The 19,982-nt window shown below is 33.7% G+C and overlaps 1 protein-coding gene across 1 annotated transcript in view; it reads left to right on the top strand.

Moving 5' to 3' along the window:
* The window catches only part of Lipi (lipase, member I), a gene marked incomplete in the record, with an annotated part of 57,903 nt that overhangs the window by 36,290 nt on the left and 1,631 nt on the right, over nt 1-19,982 (top strand). The window contains 1 exon segment of the mRNA XM_013503778.1: nt 5,018-5,194. Coding sequence (XP_013359232.1) covers nt 5,018-5,194 — 177 coding nt within the window.

Genomic DNA, 19,982 nt, shown 5'->3' with positions numbered 1-19,982 from the left:
TTAGATATTATATAGGTATATTTATACATACAATATGATCTAACACTTAATCTTACTGGAATATTCTTTACCTTTTGAATTAATTTACTTATCCAACACATTATCGATCACTACACTTATGGAGACCGTTTACAAAATATGGATACTTAGACTAAAATGGGCAGTATTTTTTCACAAGGAGGTTCACCATACAGGGAGATTATTGTTTAATTGTATCTCTGTATAAGAAATTTTATGCTAGGATATCACAATGCAAGAAGTTATTTTCAAACACATAGTATTATCAGTTAGATCTAAAACTTTCCCCTGAAAGTCTCATGTGTTCAGAGGTAGTTTATGTGAAGCGAGTGGATCATGAGAGTTCTAAATTAATCAGTGGATGGATCTGTTGATGAGATAATAGCTTGATGACATTATACAGAGTGATAGAAACACAGGGAGGAAGGCATACTTGAAGGAAGTCACAGGGAGATGAAATGGAGGATGTACCCAGCCTGTGAAACCTTTGTGGCTCTTTCTGTCTCACCTGCTTCTTGGCTGCCATGGGGTATGCAGCTTTCTTCTGTCATGATGCTTTTGCCTTAGTGCAAGCTAATCTCTCTGAAAATTTTAGCTGAAATAAACCCCTCTTCATTTCAGGTTTGCGTTTCAGATATTTTGTTGCAGCAACAGAAAGGTGACTCATGCACATGGAGATAGGAAAGCTCCTAAGAATAGCACATAGACTGCAACACTAAAATTGCTTCAGATTTCTCCAGAAGGCAAAGAAATTGAGTTTTGGCTTTCTTAATAAACATAGAGCAGCATAAACTATTGATAATTTTATTCATACTTGAATTATTACATTTTTCATGGAGGAATATAAAGGATAGAGACATGTACATATATAATAATCAGTCTAAACCTGTCTGTTAATATTGTTTTTCTATCAATAAGTATTTGAAATTAAAACTATCTTTTGCATACTATGGAAATCAGATAATTTTAAGTGTCTTTTTGTTTTCCTCTTCAAAATTGAAACTTTTTCTTACTGTTGGAAATTTATAACATTACAGAGTAGAAAATAAATATCACTTGTAATTATACCAATTATGAATACTCATAATTACCATTTGATTTATAATCGTTCTTCCTCTTTCTCCTCTTCTTCCACCTCTTCCTGCTCTATCTTCTTCTGTTACATGACCCTGTTCCCACACAATATGCTTTATTTATCAATACTAGAATCTTTCTGAAAATTTGTTCTGTGTCCTGAGTTTTGTACTTAATTCTATTTTATTTTCCTTATGTCATTACAAATCACTTTGACATTATAATCTGAGGTGAAATATATTAATATGCAGTAAAAGATATTAAACAGGACACATCAATATTGCATAGTTAGGTTAAAATAGTATCCAAACTGATTCGTAATGAGTTTAAAAGAAACCATATTGGAGACAAGAATCCTTGAAGGATTCTGAGGAATCCTACTTTTGTATTCATATGAAGCATTGCTGCTTTTGCGTCCTTGTGAAGAAAATGGGAGCCTGAACCAAGTCAGTGAAAGTGAAAGAGAAGAGTGAGAGAGATTCCAGAGGTTTTTATGCTTTCAAATATATGTGCTCAGCTATGCAGGTGCTAGAAAGCTTCTGCAAGCACCAGCAAGATACAAAAGGTCTTGGCTACTACTTAAGCTGATGAGATACCTTGGTGTTATATACATGGTGCTGGATTTAGGTGCATACCAAATGAAAGAGTTATGGGGGTCAAGAAGTCTTCTACTCAGATTTCAGAAGAAGGCCTTGGGGCAGCCAGTGTGCCTCTGAGAGAGCAGTTCCTGACCCTGTGAGTGTGAAGCCTAAGGTTCACTGGAGACCCCTTACAGCTGCAAGAGCGAGGAACAAAGAACATTGGAGGAAAGCTACAAGGAATGAGCAAAGCCAGCCCAAGAGAGAGGCTGTGAGGCTACAACCACTGGCAGTGCCATGGGGAAAGACCCACCCTAGCTTTTGGGAGCTCTTATCTTGGCTTAGGGTGCTGGAAAATTTGCTCAAGTTGCTGGACATGGAATGACAAGATTTAGTATCTGCCCTGCTAGTTTTGGGACTTCCTTTTGTTCCTAGATATGCCGTTGTTTGGTGCCTGAGTGTTAATAATTGTTATCCTTTCCTTTTGGATCATCCCCTTCACAATCTGTAGTGACTCTCTTGACCTCTTTTAAAGTTTTGGCTTCACATCCAGTTTGCCTAGAAGTAGGATAGTTACACTTTTTTTTCAGATTCCTGTTAAATTGAATATTGCTTTCCTCCTTTGATTTTCAGTCATATGAGTTTTTTCTGTATTAAATGTACTTATTGAATACCATATATTATTGGATTTTTATTTTTCGATCCATTCTGCCAGTGTATTTTTGAATGGGGAATTGACCTTTCACAGTGAGAGTTATCACTGATAAGTATTAACTTATTCTTGTCATTTCCTTATTTTCCTCTTACTGATTTACTACCTTTCCCTCCTACTAAATTGCTCATTCTACCTGGTGTATTCATTCTAGTAGACCTTTTTTCATTTTTAGATTTAATGTCTCTTTATAGAAAATTCTTCAGAATTTTTTCAGAGTGCTGGTTTGGTGGCCATGAATTTTTTTCAGGTGTTATTTTTTCATGAAAATATATTATCCATATTAAAAGCTAGCTTTGTAGGAAATATCAGCCTGGATTGGAGACTATTTTCTTGTAAAGCTTGAAACACTTGGGGGCTGGAGATTTAGCTCAGCGGCACAATGCCTGCCTGGCAAGCGCAAGGTCGTGAGTTTGATTCCCAGTACTGGAAACAAAACAAAACAAACAAACAAACAAACAAACAAAGAAACACTTCACCCTAAACTCTCCTGGCCTTCAAGCTTTGTGTTGAGAAGTCTGCTATAATTCTAATAGGTATACTTTTATAAGTGACTTACAGCTTTTCTCTATATGCTTTGAAGATTCTGTTCTTGTTTTGGACTTGTAGGATTGTTACTATGATATGTCATAGAGAAGTTCTTTTCTGATCATGTCTGTTGGGGTTCTATATGCCTCACTATATGTATGTTAAATTCAATTTCTTTATTTGGAAAATTTTCAGCTATTATTTCAGCAACTAGTTTTTATGCTATTTTTCCTGTCTTTTGATTTTATACTAATTCCAATTAATTTTATATTTGTCTACTTCACATCATCTAGAAAGTGTTGGATCCATTTTACATATCCTTTTGTCATTTTTAATGTATCTCTCATTAATTTGGTCATGACATCCACCTTGTCTTCGAGTTCTGATGCTCCGTTCTCACACTGGTTGCTTCTGCTGCTCATATGTTTGATAGATGTTTTAACATCTTGAATTTCTTACTGAAACATCTATATGGACTTTAATTTGTTTCCATGTGGGTCATTCATGTTTTAAATTTTTTTGCCTAGATTGGTTAGATTTTTCTTAGTGTCTTCTGTAGGCTTCATTATAAATTATTTATTTGGCTCAATATCTTATTTCTTATATTTCCTGTCAGCTTACCAACTGCCTTATTGATGTGTTTTGCTATCTTCCCTTATATTATTTTAATAATTTGGGTGTGTGGATTTTGGTTTCATACCCTTTGATTACCCATAGATCACCTTTGGGGGAATTTGGGAGTTTTTAGATACAATTTGTTGGCTTGTCTTCTCACATTTTAAAAAATTTTGTGTATTTTTTTATTTGTCTTTGTGTTGCTTGTAGTGGAAAGCCTTCACGTTTCTAGTGTGCAACTTTTTTATTTGATATTTATTTTTCAGCAGTGTCCTCTGGGCATTGCTCACCATTGGCATTTGCTTCTATCCTAGGTTATAAGCACTCCCATTTACCTGGGATAGGTGGTTGCAGTATATTTTACCCAGTACTCAGTTGTCCAAGAAGGGGGTATAGTATTATTAATACTCCAAGGCAATCCAGATATTGGAATCCTATGAAAACCAATTAATAGCTAAACCTATATGACTTTGTTATAGTAAAATTTGATCATCAATTATAGAATTAAATACAAACTGAGTGTTTACAAAACATAAGGACCAATAATAAGGACCACTGTTAGCTATGCAAATAGGATCTATAATTAGTGTATTAACCATAAGACAAACCAAATAGCAACTTATTGTTGATGTACAGTAAATATCTACTAAATTGAACAACTTCACCTAAACTCACAGTAAAACAGTATTCAACAACATTAGCGTAAATTAAACTAGCTATTTAGAGATTCATAATGCTTAGTAGTTACCCTAGTAAAGGTAGAGGAGGTAGGGAACCAGAGAACAAAAAAAAAGCAAAATTAGAGAAGTTAATCAATGGTATATGAGGAGAGTGAGAGAAAAGTGAGATGAGGTCTTACTGAGCACTAAAAGCAAATTGATTCTGATAGAGAACAGTTGCAGGAAAGAATGAAGGAGAAGAAGAAGGGTAAACAAAGAGCAAAATATGGTAAATTTAGATATGAATGAAAAGAAAATGGTGAAATGGGAAAAGAGAAAAGGAAGAAAAAGAAATGAAAGAAGAAAAAAGAGAGAGAAAAAACTCATTGAAGGAAAGAAAAAATAATAAAAAATAATAAAAATGATTGAGTCCATTAAAAATTCTGTTTTAAAATCAGTGGTTTCTTTCCAAAATCTTCCCATTTGGGCAAGTGACAGTGGTTACAGATGCCAGTGCCAAAACAGAACTGGAGCCCAAGCCTGCAGAGGGATGGGAGGGGGTTTCCAAATACCAGGGACAGCGGGGCACTGTGTGGTAGCCACGTGATCTTCCCCAAATATTTCTATATGGGAATGCATGCAATGTTAAAATTATTTTTTCCTGTTATAAACTACTGCTTAAACTATATTACTAAATACTTTAATTTATATTTTGATTGGGCTTTCCCTTTGGGATTGTTCTATCTATCCTGCCTCATTAGCATCATATTGATCTTGGGAATAAAGTAAGTTTAAAATTATTAATATACTGCATATATAAAATTTGTCTTTAGGAAGAACAAACCATTTCATAAACTTCAAGAAGTCAAGTTTCTTGCTCAATTTTTAAATGATGTTGGAAATATTTCAAGAATTGCTTTGAGATATTTCCAGAGTTCAAATTTCCAGTGTCCCCAAAATAAACACAGGATCCAGCGTCTCATGTTAAAATCACTTACATATCCAGAAAGGTAAGAAAGTGAAAATCATTTCAACATGTTATTTTAAAGTTGAAAATATTACTTTATTAAGAATGGTTTACAAATGCATGTCTTTAAATGTCTGTTTAATGTTCATTTAGAATATCATATACAGAGATACTAGAATGTCATAAAGGTATAAAATGCATTTTTTGGATTGCTTGAATTTTATTTTGGAAGCATTTTATCCAAACAAACACAAAAACACCTGATTATTTCATAAGATGCAACAAAAGTGAAAAAAGGTGGTAAATATGTACCTTAGATATTTATAAATAATTTCTTTATATACTATAAATTCACAGAGTGTTTGAAAGATTGTTTATACAATCCTTTAGCTGAAGTCCAATAGCTATAAACTCTATAATGAAACAATGCCTACAGAAGATGAAAATCCTGATGACTTCTGCTGATCTAATGGTTATTTCCTTCTCCAAAATTTATTAACTTTTAGTTGTAAATAAAAGAGTTTGTTTTCATCTGCTGTATCTAAGAGTCTATAGGTCACTGAAGAGAATCAGTCCCAAGAATACACACACAGACAGGAAGAAGACTCAGATAGATATACAGCAGCGTGAAGAGAAGCTGGCTCTTTACATTATAGTTTTATAGTTTTCTGTCTTGATTTGTCAGTTATTACAGAAATGTTTCCACTTTTATTCAAACATGACATCATCATGATGGTCTGACTACCACTGTGTTGAAAGAATCTTTCAGCCCATTTAATGAACTGTTCTTTGTTTCATGTCCTCCTGAGAAGTTTTCGTTGTCCTCATGGTACTGATGTACATACAGTATTTGCTACAGAGGAATTCACATTGCCATCAAGAATAACCCTATCAAAATGTGACAGGCCCATTTTACAAGTTGTTCCTTGTCAGTTTGAATATATGAGTTTTGGTAGTAAGTAATAGCTAAGTGCCAAACAACTTGAAATCTTTCTCTTTAGTTAACTGTGATGCGCCCTTTTTATTTCTCTTTGTCTTAGTATTTATATATTTGCTTTTTAAATTACCTTCCTATAAATGTCAAACATATTAAATAAGAATTTGTGATAATAAAAATAATAAATGATAAAAATATACATTTAGATGAAGTCTATGTCAACAGAGAGGTTGGGAAAATTGTTGAATGTAAGTCATTTTATAACTTTTGGAATTATCATGTGTAGTCATTTGAAAGTAAATGCCATTATGATGACAAACATTCATTCATTACCCTTTGCTTTTGATAACAATACATGCCCAAGTGCCAAAATAATTGGACATTTTTGATAGGAACATTTAGCGTTGTCATTGCCTACCAACGTTCATAATGGTATTTGGAAAAGTCATGCCTTAAAGGATATAAGCTACAAGTTTAAACAATTTCAGTCTTCAGTTGACCTCTGTGTTTATTATTTGTAAGTTACAAAGACCCAACTGCTTATAAGATTAGAAATCATGTTAATAATTCCGAAAGGTAGGCAAAGTGAGGGGTAGAGAACCATCACATTGCCCTAGTCCAGGGATGACGAACCTTTGGCATGCATTTTGCAGCAAGCTGTTTTTATCTTTGAAAGCTCTAGAAGTCTCACCATCACTGCTTAGATTTTCCCTATTTCTTTCTCAATCTAAAGACAGCTGGTGTGAACAAATTAGTCTAAAGATTTTAGAGTTTGAAGGATTCCATTTGTCTACCTATAAAATATTCTCTTTAATGATATCATACATGGGAAAAAACCAAATCTTTCTTCCATGATCCAGAAGCTGCATGTAGTAAACTTGGCAAAAGTTTATTTAGAATATTTGCATATATATCAGCATACAAGCTCAAGACATGCAAGAGAAGTTTAGTCTCAAACATGGGAAAGAAATAGGAACCCAGAATGACCTATCTTTTTCCACACATGGACAAATGCTGGCTTATACACTCTTCTTATCATTCCAGTTCAAATGAACAGGAAAAACACAGCAGAACAGCAATAAAATTGTGCATAACTCAGTTTCAGAAAAAGACAAAAGAAAAACTTAAAAATGTAGTTTTAGAAATAAGTGTCACTTTTAAAAGAATTTATTATAGAAGATAACACGTAGTTACCCATCCATTGTTGTGTTCTAAACAGTAGTTAGGAAAACAAAAACCTAGGAAAGAATAGGTAAAGAATAAGATGATGAGACAACAAATTACAATTAAAAGAGACTTGGCTGAGTTCAGTAACAAACAGTATTAACATTATAAACAGTAAAGAGCAGATTAAGTATATAATATAGAAAATACATTTCATAATAACCTAATGAATAAGGAGATATAGAAAAGTTAGGTAATAGCTATGGAGGAAGATAACTGAAATACAAATGTGGATATCAGATGCTGTTAAAGAGGAGAATAAAGAAATAATTGCAGATGTGATAAAACTCTTCAACTGAGGAAGATCCATATCTCAAATGCAAAAGATGAATTAAAAATCAGAAAACCAAGAGACCAACATTTAAACCTATCTTTATAAATTTTATTCTTAAAATTTGATGAAAAATAGAGTTCTGCAAATATTCAAAGAAATCTTCATGACATAAAAAGGTTGAATGTTGTGATAATGTGGATTACTCCTAAATGCACAAATAAAAATCTAAAGGAAATAATGTTTGACTCTTGCTAGCTAATCTGGAAATAAAATACTAAAACTAGTGAAGGAAGCTTGAATAATGACTGTAATATTTATAACCTTAGCTTTGAAAAGGTAAAGCATACAGTCATAATTTTTAACTGTCTCAAAATGGCAGGGAATGTAAATATGGTTTAATGGAATAAAGGGAAAGTAATTCTTTTAATGATAAAATCATTTAAATAACAACAGTATTCAAAATGATTAATAAGTTAAAGAGTTTGCAACTTATATTACATAATAAAATTAGTCTAAATACCCTAAAGTATTAAATGTCAACTCCTAAACAGATAATTGAAGGAAATATAAATGTTTATATTTGAACTGAATTAAAGCTCAGGCAGAAAAAAAGAAAAATATTCATCAGTTTACTTATATAAAAAGTTTGAAAAGTACAATCTCTACACCACAAGAATCATTAACAAAAATAAAATGCTGTGAAAACTTTTGTAATGGATACGATATATGATAGCTTTAAGCTACTTATGTATCAGTAATTTTTAAAAATATAAAAATACATTGGAACTAAAACATGGAAATGTCCTTCAGTGTAGAATAGATTTTTTTATTTCACTCTACTTTCCATTATGAAATCCCTGTCATATTAATCCCTAAATGAATGGCTACTGAATGAAGCAATGGAGACATAACTATATTTGCAGAGACAATTTTTAAAAATTGAAGAAACAAGTTGTTAATGGTTGTATTTTAAAAGGTTTAATCTCAATACTATTCAAGTAAATTAAATTAAGGCAATGAGATACAACATTAGTCAGACTGAAATTGCCATCCAGGTTCATAGCTAGTAGGTGTGCAAATTTGTATACATATTCCATATCAAATTTAGTACACTATACAAAGAACTTCCAAATGTCAATATTTCTGGCCCATTATTTCTGCTTGTAGAATTTATCTTTCAGATCCATAAAACAGGCAATATTTAAAATATCATCTCTGGAGCCAGAATTCCTGGGTTTGAATTTTAGTTCAACTAACTACTAGATCTGTAACCTTGGAAAAACTGATTAAACTTACTGTGCTTCTGTTTCCATACCTGAGTTATAAAGTGATGTAAAGGAAATATATAAAAAATAGAATATTTATAAACTTTATAATATTGCACATTATATAGTAACTGCTATGAAAATGTTTGTTAAAAAAGTAAAAGGAATGTGAAACAAGAAGATTGAAGGTTCAAGACCAGTATGAGCCACTTAGTAAGTCCTGTCTCAAAATAAATTGAATAAATAAAGGCCTGGCCTGAGGCTCAGTGGCACAGCCCTGCCTAATATGCATGATGTCATTGGTTAAATCCCCAACAGTTTCAGGATTGTTCTGGAAATCTATGTGATGCTTAGATAAAATGATGGCAAATATTTAATGAAGAAAAGCTGATAAGCTGTCTTTAATTTAGAGAAAACTGTGTTACAGATGTAATGGTGAAATCTTTAAGATTTTATTTTTGTCTTTTAGACTAGATACCTAAAGGATCAATTTTTTTTTAATTTTAAAAAATAAAAGAAGAAAAGCATTTTAACAAACAGACATCCATTTACAAAATAGCATAAGAGCAATACAAACAAAACAGAGTTACAGACAAAGTTGTAGGAAATTAACAATGGTTGTTTTATTACTTATTCATATCTTCAAAGTGGTTTCTCAGGAAAACAAATAGAGACATACAAGATTGATCAAACAAGTAATCATTAACTGTTCCTTCCTGTAGAGCAATAGAAGACATAGCACAACTATGGTAGCTATCCTGTATATATATATATATGTTTACATAATTTCCCTTTCTTTCTCTTCTCTTTTACTTGTTTGCTTTTCTTGACGTTTCATTCTTACTGTTGTTCTTGAAATTGTGGTCAGATTTTTCTCTGTCTAGAATATCTTTTAGTACTCTTTGTAATGCTGGCTTGGTGCTCACGAAGTTCTTCAGTTGTCCATTGTTGTGAAAATATTTTATTTCTCCAGTGAATTTGAAGGACAGTTTGGCAGGGTACACCAGTCTTGGTTGGAAGCTGTTCTGTCTTAGGACCTGTAATACTTCACTCCAAGCTCTTCTTGATTGGATGGTTTGTGCTCAGAAGTCTGCCATGGTTCTGATGGGCTTTCCTTTGTAGGTAATCTGTTTCTTTTTTCTTGCAGGTTTTAATATTCTGTCTTTTGCTGGAGATCTGGAAACTTGACTACTGTATGTCTGGGTGTAGTTTTATTTTAGTTGTGGTTGTTTGGAGTTCTATATGCCTCATTTATTTGTATATCAGGTTATGTTTCCATACTTGGTAACTTTTCTGCTATTATTTCTGCAAATATTCTTTTTATGTCATTTGTGTTGCCTCTTGCTGTTTCATTGACTCCTATTAGTTTTACATTATTCTTTTTTGCCTCATCTTGCAGCTGTTGAATTGATTTTTCCTGGTTCCTTGTTGATTTTAAGAGATCCTTTCTTTCACGTTTGCTAATTGCCATGATGTCTTCAAAATCTGAAATTCTATCTTCAGCTTAATTCAAGCAGTTTTTGCAGCTTTCAATGGAAGTTTTCATTTTCTGGAATTCTCTTTGAATCTGGTTCATGCGTTCTAAGTCATTTCTATATTTTTCATTTAACTTTTCTATCCATTGCCTATGTTCTTTTGTTTTCTTATATGTTTTTTTATCAGATTTCCTGAGCAGTTCTTTCATTATTATTGTCATTTCCTTTTTTGCCTGAGAGATTATTTCTGATCTGATCTCTTCTATGGCCTGATGAAGTTGTTTCTTCACTTCCATTTCAATCATTTCAGCAATTTCAGGTGTGTTTTTACCAAGTTCTCTTATGTTGATGTCTCCTGGACTTGTTCTGATTGGGGTGGAGTTCTGAGATTGTGTTTTAGTCCTTTGTCTTGTCATGTTTGATCCCGGATCCAGAAAGTTCAGTCTCCCTCTTCACTGGCAGCTCAGCAAAGGCCACTAGTGTCCCTAGTTTTCTTGGTGGTTAGGCTTGCCTGTCAGTATCTGCTGAAATGCACTGCTTATTCTGGGGTTTTTCTGCAGATGGTGAAGTGTATCTAGTTCTCCCAGGTCTCAGATGTGGACCGTGATGCCAGCTGATTGCAGTCCATCTGATCCAGTGACCCGTTGGAGTTCAGGGCATGTATATGACTCAGGATCAAGTTGCACTGATGGCTCACTCCCAGACCAGTGGACTGGTGACCCCACACAGTTCAGGATGCAGGCAAACCCAGACACAAACAGCAGGATCAACAGTTTGGGGACCACCTGATTCTGAGTCTCCAGTCAGCACAGGAATTAGACCTGGGCCACACCAACAGCACTCACAGACTGCCTGTGTCTGTGACCCTCAGGTGGTAGGGGTGCAGGCAAAGCTCAAATGTGAGCCATGGTGCCACAGCTCCCCGCGCCCCCAGTCCAGTACCTCACTCTGCGCTGGGCGCGTGCAGAGAGGGCCAACACGCGAACCTGGTGCAAGCAGTTCGCGGGCCTTCTGAGAGAGGATTTCTGGTCTGTGCCTGGCACATGGAGGGTGGAAATTCCAAGACCAAAGTATTTTGAATCTAGGGATTAGAACTCCTGAACTGTGAAAGGTGTTAAAGGTAGTTTTAATCAGGTTTCTTCGAGTATATTTTTAGAAATTTTGTTCATGTATCCTGAAACTTCCCACCCTCAATATTCACTCCACATTTCCAATCCCTCCCTGTAGGGTCCCAAATGGTGCTCTCCCGGTCCAGAAACATGTGCAGAGGTGGTACAGGTAAAGATCCAAAAGTATGTCAGCAGGGTGAGTTGCACAGTGTGTCTCTCTATGCAGCATAGCTGTGCCTCACTCAGGAAGAGTCTAGTAGCTCTAAGATAAATCATTTAAAATGAGCTTTCCTTGTCACTATTATACACTAGAGTCATTGAATAAAAAGTATTATTAACCACAGGAAGATTGTGAAACTCAATATTTTAATTATCACATTATTTTGTCAACTTTGCCATTGTCTGACAAAATGTCTGACCACTATGATTTAAAGGAGGAAGGATTTATTTTTGCTTGTGTTCTAGGGGATTCACTCCATGGTTGGCAGAATCTAAAGCAGGAACATCCTGGCAGAGGGGGTAACAGAACAAAATGTCTCACTTTATGGTGGCCAACAAGCAGAGCAAGAGCTAAAGAGGAAGGGGCCAAGAACCAGGTGTGAACCTCAAGGTCGAATCTCCATGACTCGCTCAGACACTCTTGGACATGTGCGTTACAAATCCCCTAGGCAGCTCCTAAACTGATCACGCAGATAATCCAGTTTAACTTTCAGATATATTAGAGACAAGATGTTCTTACTTTTGTTCTATTTCTAAAACTATTTAGTTAAATTAATTTCTTGTATACATATTACATATGAATCATTTTACCCTGGGAGTGGAGGCACATACTTAAAATCCCATCTACATTACCTGGAAGGCTGAGGCAGGAAGATGACAGTTTTGAGGTTATCCTGACCAACGTGATGAGATCCCATCTCAAACAAAATAAAAAAACAAATAGTGCCAAACAAATAATCTTTAAACTATTAATAATTACAATAAGAGATAGGAGTAAGAAGTTGTGGTGTGCTATGCAGTTGAGTGCTATCTATAATGTGACTATAGATAATGAAAATACACTATATTTCTTAGAAAACTAGAACATATTTTGAATCTTTTAACTATAAAGAAATGATGCCTGGGATATAGTTCAGTGGCACAGCACCTTGCCTGGCACGTGTAAGGTTCTGAGTTTAAATTCCTGGTACAAAAAAAAGAAATAATAAATTTTTGAGAAGATAAAAACATTTTACCTGGTTTAAACCATATACAATGTATGCATGTATACACAGTATATGGAAGCGTTACATGATATCCCACAAATATGAACAATTTTTAGTTGTCAGTTGAATGTCTCATTTAAATTAGAAAAGCAAGTCTCTCTTTAATTTGCTAAAAGGTTGTTATGACATAATTTTAGGTAGTAATTACACAGTTGTGCAAAATAATCAAGGATTTTTCAGGTTCTAATTATAAAAACTACAGCACATATATTTCAATTAACAGTTGTGAACCATAATTATAGTTATTACTTATGACTATTTATCCTGATTTGTGAATTTAATTGGATTAAGGAATGCTAGCAGATTAGTAAAACATGCTCCTGACAATGTTTGGGGGGTGGGTCATAAAAGTGTGGCCTTGGATACTATATGTGATACGTGGCCTCTTCCTCTGTGCCCCTGTTTCTCTGCTCTGTCTCCCAGCTTCCATGACATAAACATCGATCCTCTGCCAAGTCCTACCAACATGAGGTTTCTGCCATTAAACCTGTAGACCATGTACTGAATCTCCTAAAACCATGAACTAAATTAAACCTTCCCTTCTTTAAGATATCATTGTCAAATATTGTGTTTCGGGACAGGAAAGATGACTAATACATTACAAAACACACAAGCATTAAGAACAATCTGAAAGAAATTTGTTTAGAAGTGTATTACAAGCAGATATGGTGGCACGTACCTAATAATCCAGCATTCTGAAAGGCAAAGTTCAGAATATCGAAGATTTGAGCCCATTCTGGACAACTTAGCAACACTGAGAGACCCTGTAACAAAATAAATAAAAAGCTCTGAGAATGGTTCAATGCAAAGGCTGTGGATTCAATTCCCAGTGCAGAAAGAAAAAATGTACATTAGAATGCATATTAATCTACTTACTAATCAATATTTCCTGTACATATAGGACATATTCTTTCAGTATTTCCCCATTTTTCTTTGTATTCCTGATTGGCTCTCAATTTAACTTTCTTTATACCTCCCTGTATCTATAAATATACAGTTCAAGCAATACATTAACCATGCTGATTATAATAGGAAACAGGTTTGTCAGTTTCTTAAAATAATCAATAAATGCCTTTTCTCCTTATTTTTAATGCCTCTGTGAAATTCTAAGTTTCACTACCATTTCAATTCTTGTAGATTCTTGCAAACACTATATTTGTTATTACTTTCTGAGCACATTACACAGATTTTATTCACTTCCACAGTTCTGATAACGGCAGTGATAAATACCTCACCCACAGGAGTTGTTGCACATATAGCAAGTCTCTGAGTATACTATATATTTCAAGTAGCACACATGACATATAGGGATATACTATATATTTCAGATATACTATATATTTAATATAGTATATTTATATGAATATACAGGTATATACTATATATTTGAAATAGCACACATGACATACAGGGAAACACTGTATACTAGGAAATAATAACTGAATATTTGAGCATTGAAGAGACATCTTTGGTCATGTATTTCTTTGAGTGAACAGCTTTCTATATAAATAAAAGTAGATACATTTGTTTATCATCTACTACATTCCATACGATTTTTACAACCCTAGGCACAACTCTATAAAGTATATATTTATTTGTTTATTTAATAAGGAGACAGAAATTTAGTGGTGGCAAATAACATGTGCAAGTTTTCTCAGCTAAGAAGTAACTTTATAGTGATCCAAAACCAGACTTTTCTTTGGGATTTAAAGTTGGTATTTTCTTTTCTATTTTGTCTTTAGCTACTATTATTTTTACTCTAAGTTTTTCATAAATTAGTATATGCAATTGTTCACCACAGAATCTGGAAATTTAATTCATATGTACTCCTTCATGTAAAAAACCACTGAATACCTTCTTATAAGCACTCATTATTTTTGAGCCATGAATTTATGTAGATTAAGAGGGACATTGTGTATAATGGTACAACTTATTCCTTACAATAGCTTCCAAGGTTTATGATTTACAAAGATAGAAAGATGAACACAGTGTACCTAACCTGTATTACACTAGCCCCAGTTATCAGCGGCTTTTTTTTCTAATTGAAAGCTAATGGCTACCTTGTAGAGCATCTTTTGTAGAGTATTAAACTTTGTTATTTCTTTATTTTTGCATTTTTCATTTTTCACAATGTTTGGTTGTAATAAACAATGACTATGCATAGGCAACTGTTCATATTGGAAACAGTTTTCTTTCATCGAAGAGACATCAGAAGGAGGAATATTTTCACATCTGCCACTTCGCCTCATGATATTTGTGCCTTTATTTTGAGTGTTGGTGACTGTCCAGTCATTGATCTCTAAGTGTATTTCCTCTTTTTAAGCCACTTATTCCAAGGAGAAATGAAAGAGAATGACAAATATATATTCACTGTTATATTTGTCTCACTTATCTACTTATTCATATTTTGCATGGACAAATGCTGTAAAAATGCTCATTCATACATTAAGCCAGAAATAGGGAGAAGTCATTGAGATATATTCCAGAGCCAAATATAAAGAGGTATGTAAATTTAATTTAGATGTGAAATAAAAACTGTGGGTAGACTAAGAACATTCACTAAATTAAAAAAATTTTGGATGCAATTATTTCTACTTAGCTAGAGGAACTAAAATTCATTCTGTGGGTGTTTAGCAAACTCCTCACATTCTGCTGGCTGGAGATGCTAACAGATGCTTACATTAAAGTAGACTCTTAAGTTTAATTACTCACATAATTGCTGTAACCATCTAGTGACTTTTTCTACTTAGAACTGTTCGTATGTATAATATGCAATTAATGAGAATGAACACTGCAATTATTAGAAGTGTGGATTATAAAAATGTGATGTCCTTGGTCCCTAGTAAGCTGTATACTCAGCAAGCGATTATCTCTCTGTAGCAGCTATGATAGAGGCTACTACAGAGCACTCCTTCCAGGCACTTCCAGTAAGGCACAACCTTAGAATTTTGGGATTATGACAGAAATATGCACAGCAGAAGTGATCTGGAATGACTTATGAAAAAGAAAACTGACTCAATCTACTTTTTAAAAACTTTGTTTAGTAGTAACATTGTTTTGTTCTGTTCTTGGTGTGTAGTTGTATGGATTTTATAAATGCAGAGTCATAGATAGCACCACAATCAAGATTCAGAACTTTTCCATCAGTGACAAAACCCTCTCAAAGGCTGACTTTTGGGTTTCAACCTACTCTACAACCCAAACCTTTGGCAACAACTTTCCCTGATTTTTCCTTTTCCAGATATTACATAAATGGAATTATGTGATATAAGGCATCTTTCGTGTGATTTCTTTCACTTAGTCACATATATGTACATTCAGCCATTTTGCTTGTATTGGTGGAATGTCACTGATGGATGATGTTCCGCTGAACAGAGGCACCACCGATCCTTATCTCAGTCAGCTAGAGAGCATGTGGTTTGTTGATATCTTTTTTTTTTAATTTTTAATTTTAAAAAAATTTTAAAAACCCAATGAAAACAAAATCAAAATGACAAAGATGATACACCACCTCAAAACAAAATGATAGGAATTAACAATGGTTGCTACATTACATAATGTTAACTTCAATGAAGTTGCTCAGTCCACCAGACATAAGAATGTAAAATTGATCAATCAATCAAGGACAATAACAAGTAATAAAAAAATGAAAATGATGCAGAGCTTCACTGCACAAGATGGTAGGAGTTCAACAATAGTTCTTATACTGCATATTGTTGTTTTCAGATCAGTCATTCTAACTACCAGATTCAAACGTGCAAAATTGGTCAAGAAAAAAGAAAATTCTAAGCATTGACTGTTCCTTTCAATAAACCACAGACATCAGCAATACACCTATCCCAGCTATCCTTGTATATACACATAAATTTTGTTTTTCACTTTTACTGTGCTCTATGCTGTTTTGTTTATGTGTTTGTTTTTGTCATTTTGGTTTTTCTTTACCCTTTAAAGTGATATCTTTTGCTGTCTATGAATAACACTATCATAAATGTTTATATGCAGGTTTTAATGTGAGCATAGATTGTCATTTCCCTCGGAAAGATATGTAAAAGTGGGATTTCTGTATCGTATGGTAAAGGTGTGTCAACTTTATAAGAAATCATAAGACTGTTGACCATATACTTTCTATACCTACAGGCAATATATGTGGGTGGATTGTTCTGCATCCAAGTGGCTTCACCACTTTGTTGTTGGAGTCTGCTTGCTTGGTTTTCAGTTTAACTTTTCCAGTAGGCATGCAGAGACCTCTCTGCCTCTTAATTGAGGATATTTACATATTGAATTTAATGTGATTACTGATATAGCTGAGTTTAATTCTATTATCTTGCCATTTTGTTTTCTGTTTTTCCATTTTTCCTCATTATGTGCCTGTGTTTGGATGCAATGAATAGTATTTTATTCTATCTTACCTCTTTTCTGAGTATTTTAGCTATATATCTTTGTCTTTGGTTTCTCTGAGGTTTATGTTATGATATTTTGTTTCTCACTGTCTACCTTCAAGCGCGTTTTATCACTTCACATATAACATGCCAAATGTACAATAATATACATCCTTTCTCTTAACCTAGCTTTTATGCTATTGTTTCCAAATATTTTCCTTGTACATATGCTAAAAGTCCATAGAACATTGTTTTCTTTTTGTTTAAACAGACATCACATTGAAGAAATATAAGTTATTAGGAAAACTCATGTAAGGTTGCCATAGGTAGTGTAATTTACCTTCTGTGTTGAAATAGTCCCTTTAAAATCTTTTTTATTGTGGATGTCCTAGTGAAGTCTTTAAGGTATTGGTTGTTTGAAAAAGTCTTTATACTACCTTCATCCTGAAAAATAATTCCTGTTTACTCTTATTTGGAGCAATTTGATTATGATATGTCTTGTTATTTTCTTCAAATTTCCCTTATTCTCATTACAATTAATTCATGATGAAGACAGTATAGCAACATCTTCAAGTACTAATAATATTGTCATACATTTTCACAGAAACAGATTGCCCAAGTGGATTTTGTGTATGATTTGTTATCTTGGGCCTGTAGAGTAATAGTTTTTTAGTTGAATTTCATTTTCAATTCAGTTTCTTTTTCCTGTATCGTCTCTTTCTTTTGGAGGGACTATGAAGTCTACTTTATTAGGCCACTTAAAGTTGTCCTACAGTTCACTGATGCTCTGTTAAATTTTAATTCCATTTTTCTCTGCATTTAATTTAGGATAGCTCATGTTATTACACATTGAAATTCAAGGGGCTGGGGATTTAGCTCAGCGGCAAAGCGCCTGCCTGGCAAGCGCAAGGTCATGAGTTCAGTTCCTGGTACCGGAGAAAAAACAAAAAACAACAACAACAAAAAAAAAACCGCATTGAAATTCAGTAATCTTTTCTTCTGCAAAATCTAATCTGCTATTAATACAAGAGAGTGTATTTTTCTACTCAAACATTGCTGACTACATTTCTGGAAGTTTATTTGCAGTCTTTATAGTGCTAAGGTCTCTACTTAACCTCTTGAACACATGAACTGCAGGCAGACTTTACTATTTTAATGTATCTGTGTGCTGATTGTCACAGCTGTGACAATTAGCACAAAACTGTGCTAATGTTGTGGGTTGGTTTCAATAGGTTGGTTTTTCTCCTTACGTGGGTTTGTTTTGCTGCTCCTTTGCTTGCTAGTAGCTCACAAAAAATGGAAAGAAAGGAAACCGGCAACCCATATGATTTGTAATTTTTTTTTCCATTGCTGAGGATTGAACTCAGAGACTTGTACTTGTTCAGGAAGCACTCTGCCACTGAGCTAGATCCCTCTCCCTGGCAGATATTGTGCATTTTATCATAATATGTGCTTTGTATTTTTTTATATTCCTATAAATATTTTCAAGATTTGTTGTAAACATGTTGCTAAATTACTTACAACCCGTTTTTTTCAGGTAGTGCTTTCAAAATATAGTAGGCAAACCTGTAGCAGTGCTCAGGGTAGGCTTAATTATGCTCAATACTTAGGCAAGACTCTTCCCTGCACTTTACCCCATGACCTTGGAATCACTGGTTTTTCTAGGTGACACAGAAATACACTATTTATGTCTCTCTGATTGCCTAGAATCTTATTCTGGGAAAATTTCAGAGAGAGTATTAAATGTGACATTATTTTTGGCAAAAGCCTTAGAAAGATTCTTGAAATAAAGAAGGCCATATAATTCTTGTCATTTTATGTGATATACAAATAAAAATTAGTAAGTAGAGTGTATTTAATAAGGATGTCACTGGATTTCTTCCATTATTTTCAATAAACTTTATATTATATATGGTCATTTCTATGAAGTTATGGTAAGAAAAGCCTTAGAAATGTAATATTCAGTGTGCTTTTTGAAGGTAAAAAAAATAAACATAAGATTCTCATGAGAGTTCAAAATGTATCATATATTTTCTTCTAACTTGTAAAGCATTTTTTATTGTCTGGGGAGAAGAAATTATGCATAACGTAGAGCTCATATGTCAAAATTAGAGTGATGATAATAAATTAGATGGCTGATCTCAGTGAAAAGAAAACATTCATTTTTCTCATATATATTGGTGAAATTTAAATTAAGCATGCATTGTGAACTTGACCAAACTGTTTTACAGCTTTCCTGGAGGCTTTATAAAATGTAGCATATTCAATAAATTATATATTTACTACATTAGTGATACAATGCACATCAATGGCAATGAAGTTGTGAACTTCCACTGTATTATAGAAAAGCACAGAACCACATTTGCTTCAATATTCTATAATAAATATGTAAACAGAACAATTACAACATGGCTGGGATAACTTATCCAGTTATGTCTAATGATATATTTATCTTATTATGAACAATTAAAAATGAGGTGCAGCCAGGAAATTCAGGGCCTTAGTATATTCAGTGAAAAGAAATGTTGCAGAAGAGAGTAACAATTTGCATAAGTGTACACACGTTTATTTGGGAAAATAGGTAAAGTATTCATTCATTTATTTCTTAGTAATGGAGAGGATGTATGATCATTCTACTATATGTAGTTATTCTAAAAACAGATATACAAATTCTAATTCTCTAACAACTTAGTAAAAGACACTTTTGCCAACATCCAAATTATTATATTTAAAATATTGAATTCAACTTTTAAGGACCAGGGGACTCCTTCCAAAATGACCACCTCCAGGAAAGAATAAGAGTGAAGTGTAGGGGCTGGGGATCTGGGGATTTAGCTCAGCGGCAAAGCACCTGCCTGGCAAATGCAGGGTTGTGAGTTCAGTTCCCGGTACCGGAGAAAAAC

The sequence above is a fragment of the Chinchilla lanigera genome, unplaced genomic scaffold (assembly GCF_000276665.1).
Source record: "Chinchilla lanigera isolate Chin_1 unplaced genomic scaffold, ChiLan1.0 scaffold00006, whole genome shotgun sequence".
Lineage (NCBI taxonomy): Eukaryota > Metazoa > Chordata > Mammalia > Rodentia > Chinchillidae > Chinchilla > Chinchilla lanigera.
Note: the sequence above shows the minus strand (reverse complement) of the source record. Positions and strands in the feature narration are given on the sequence as shown.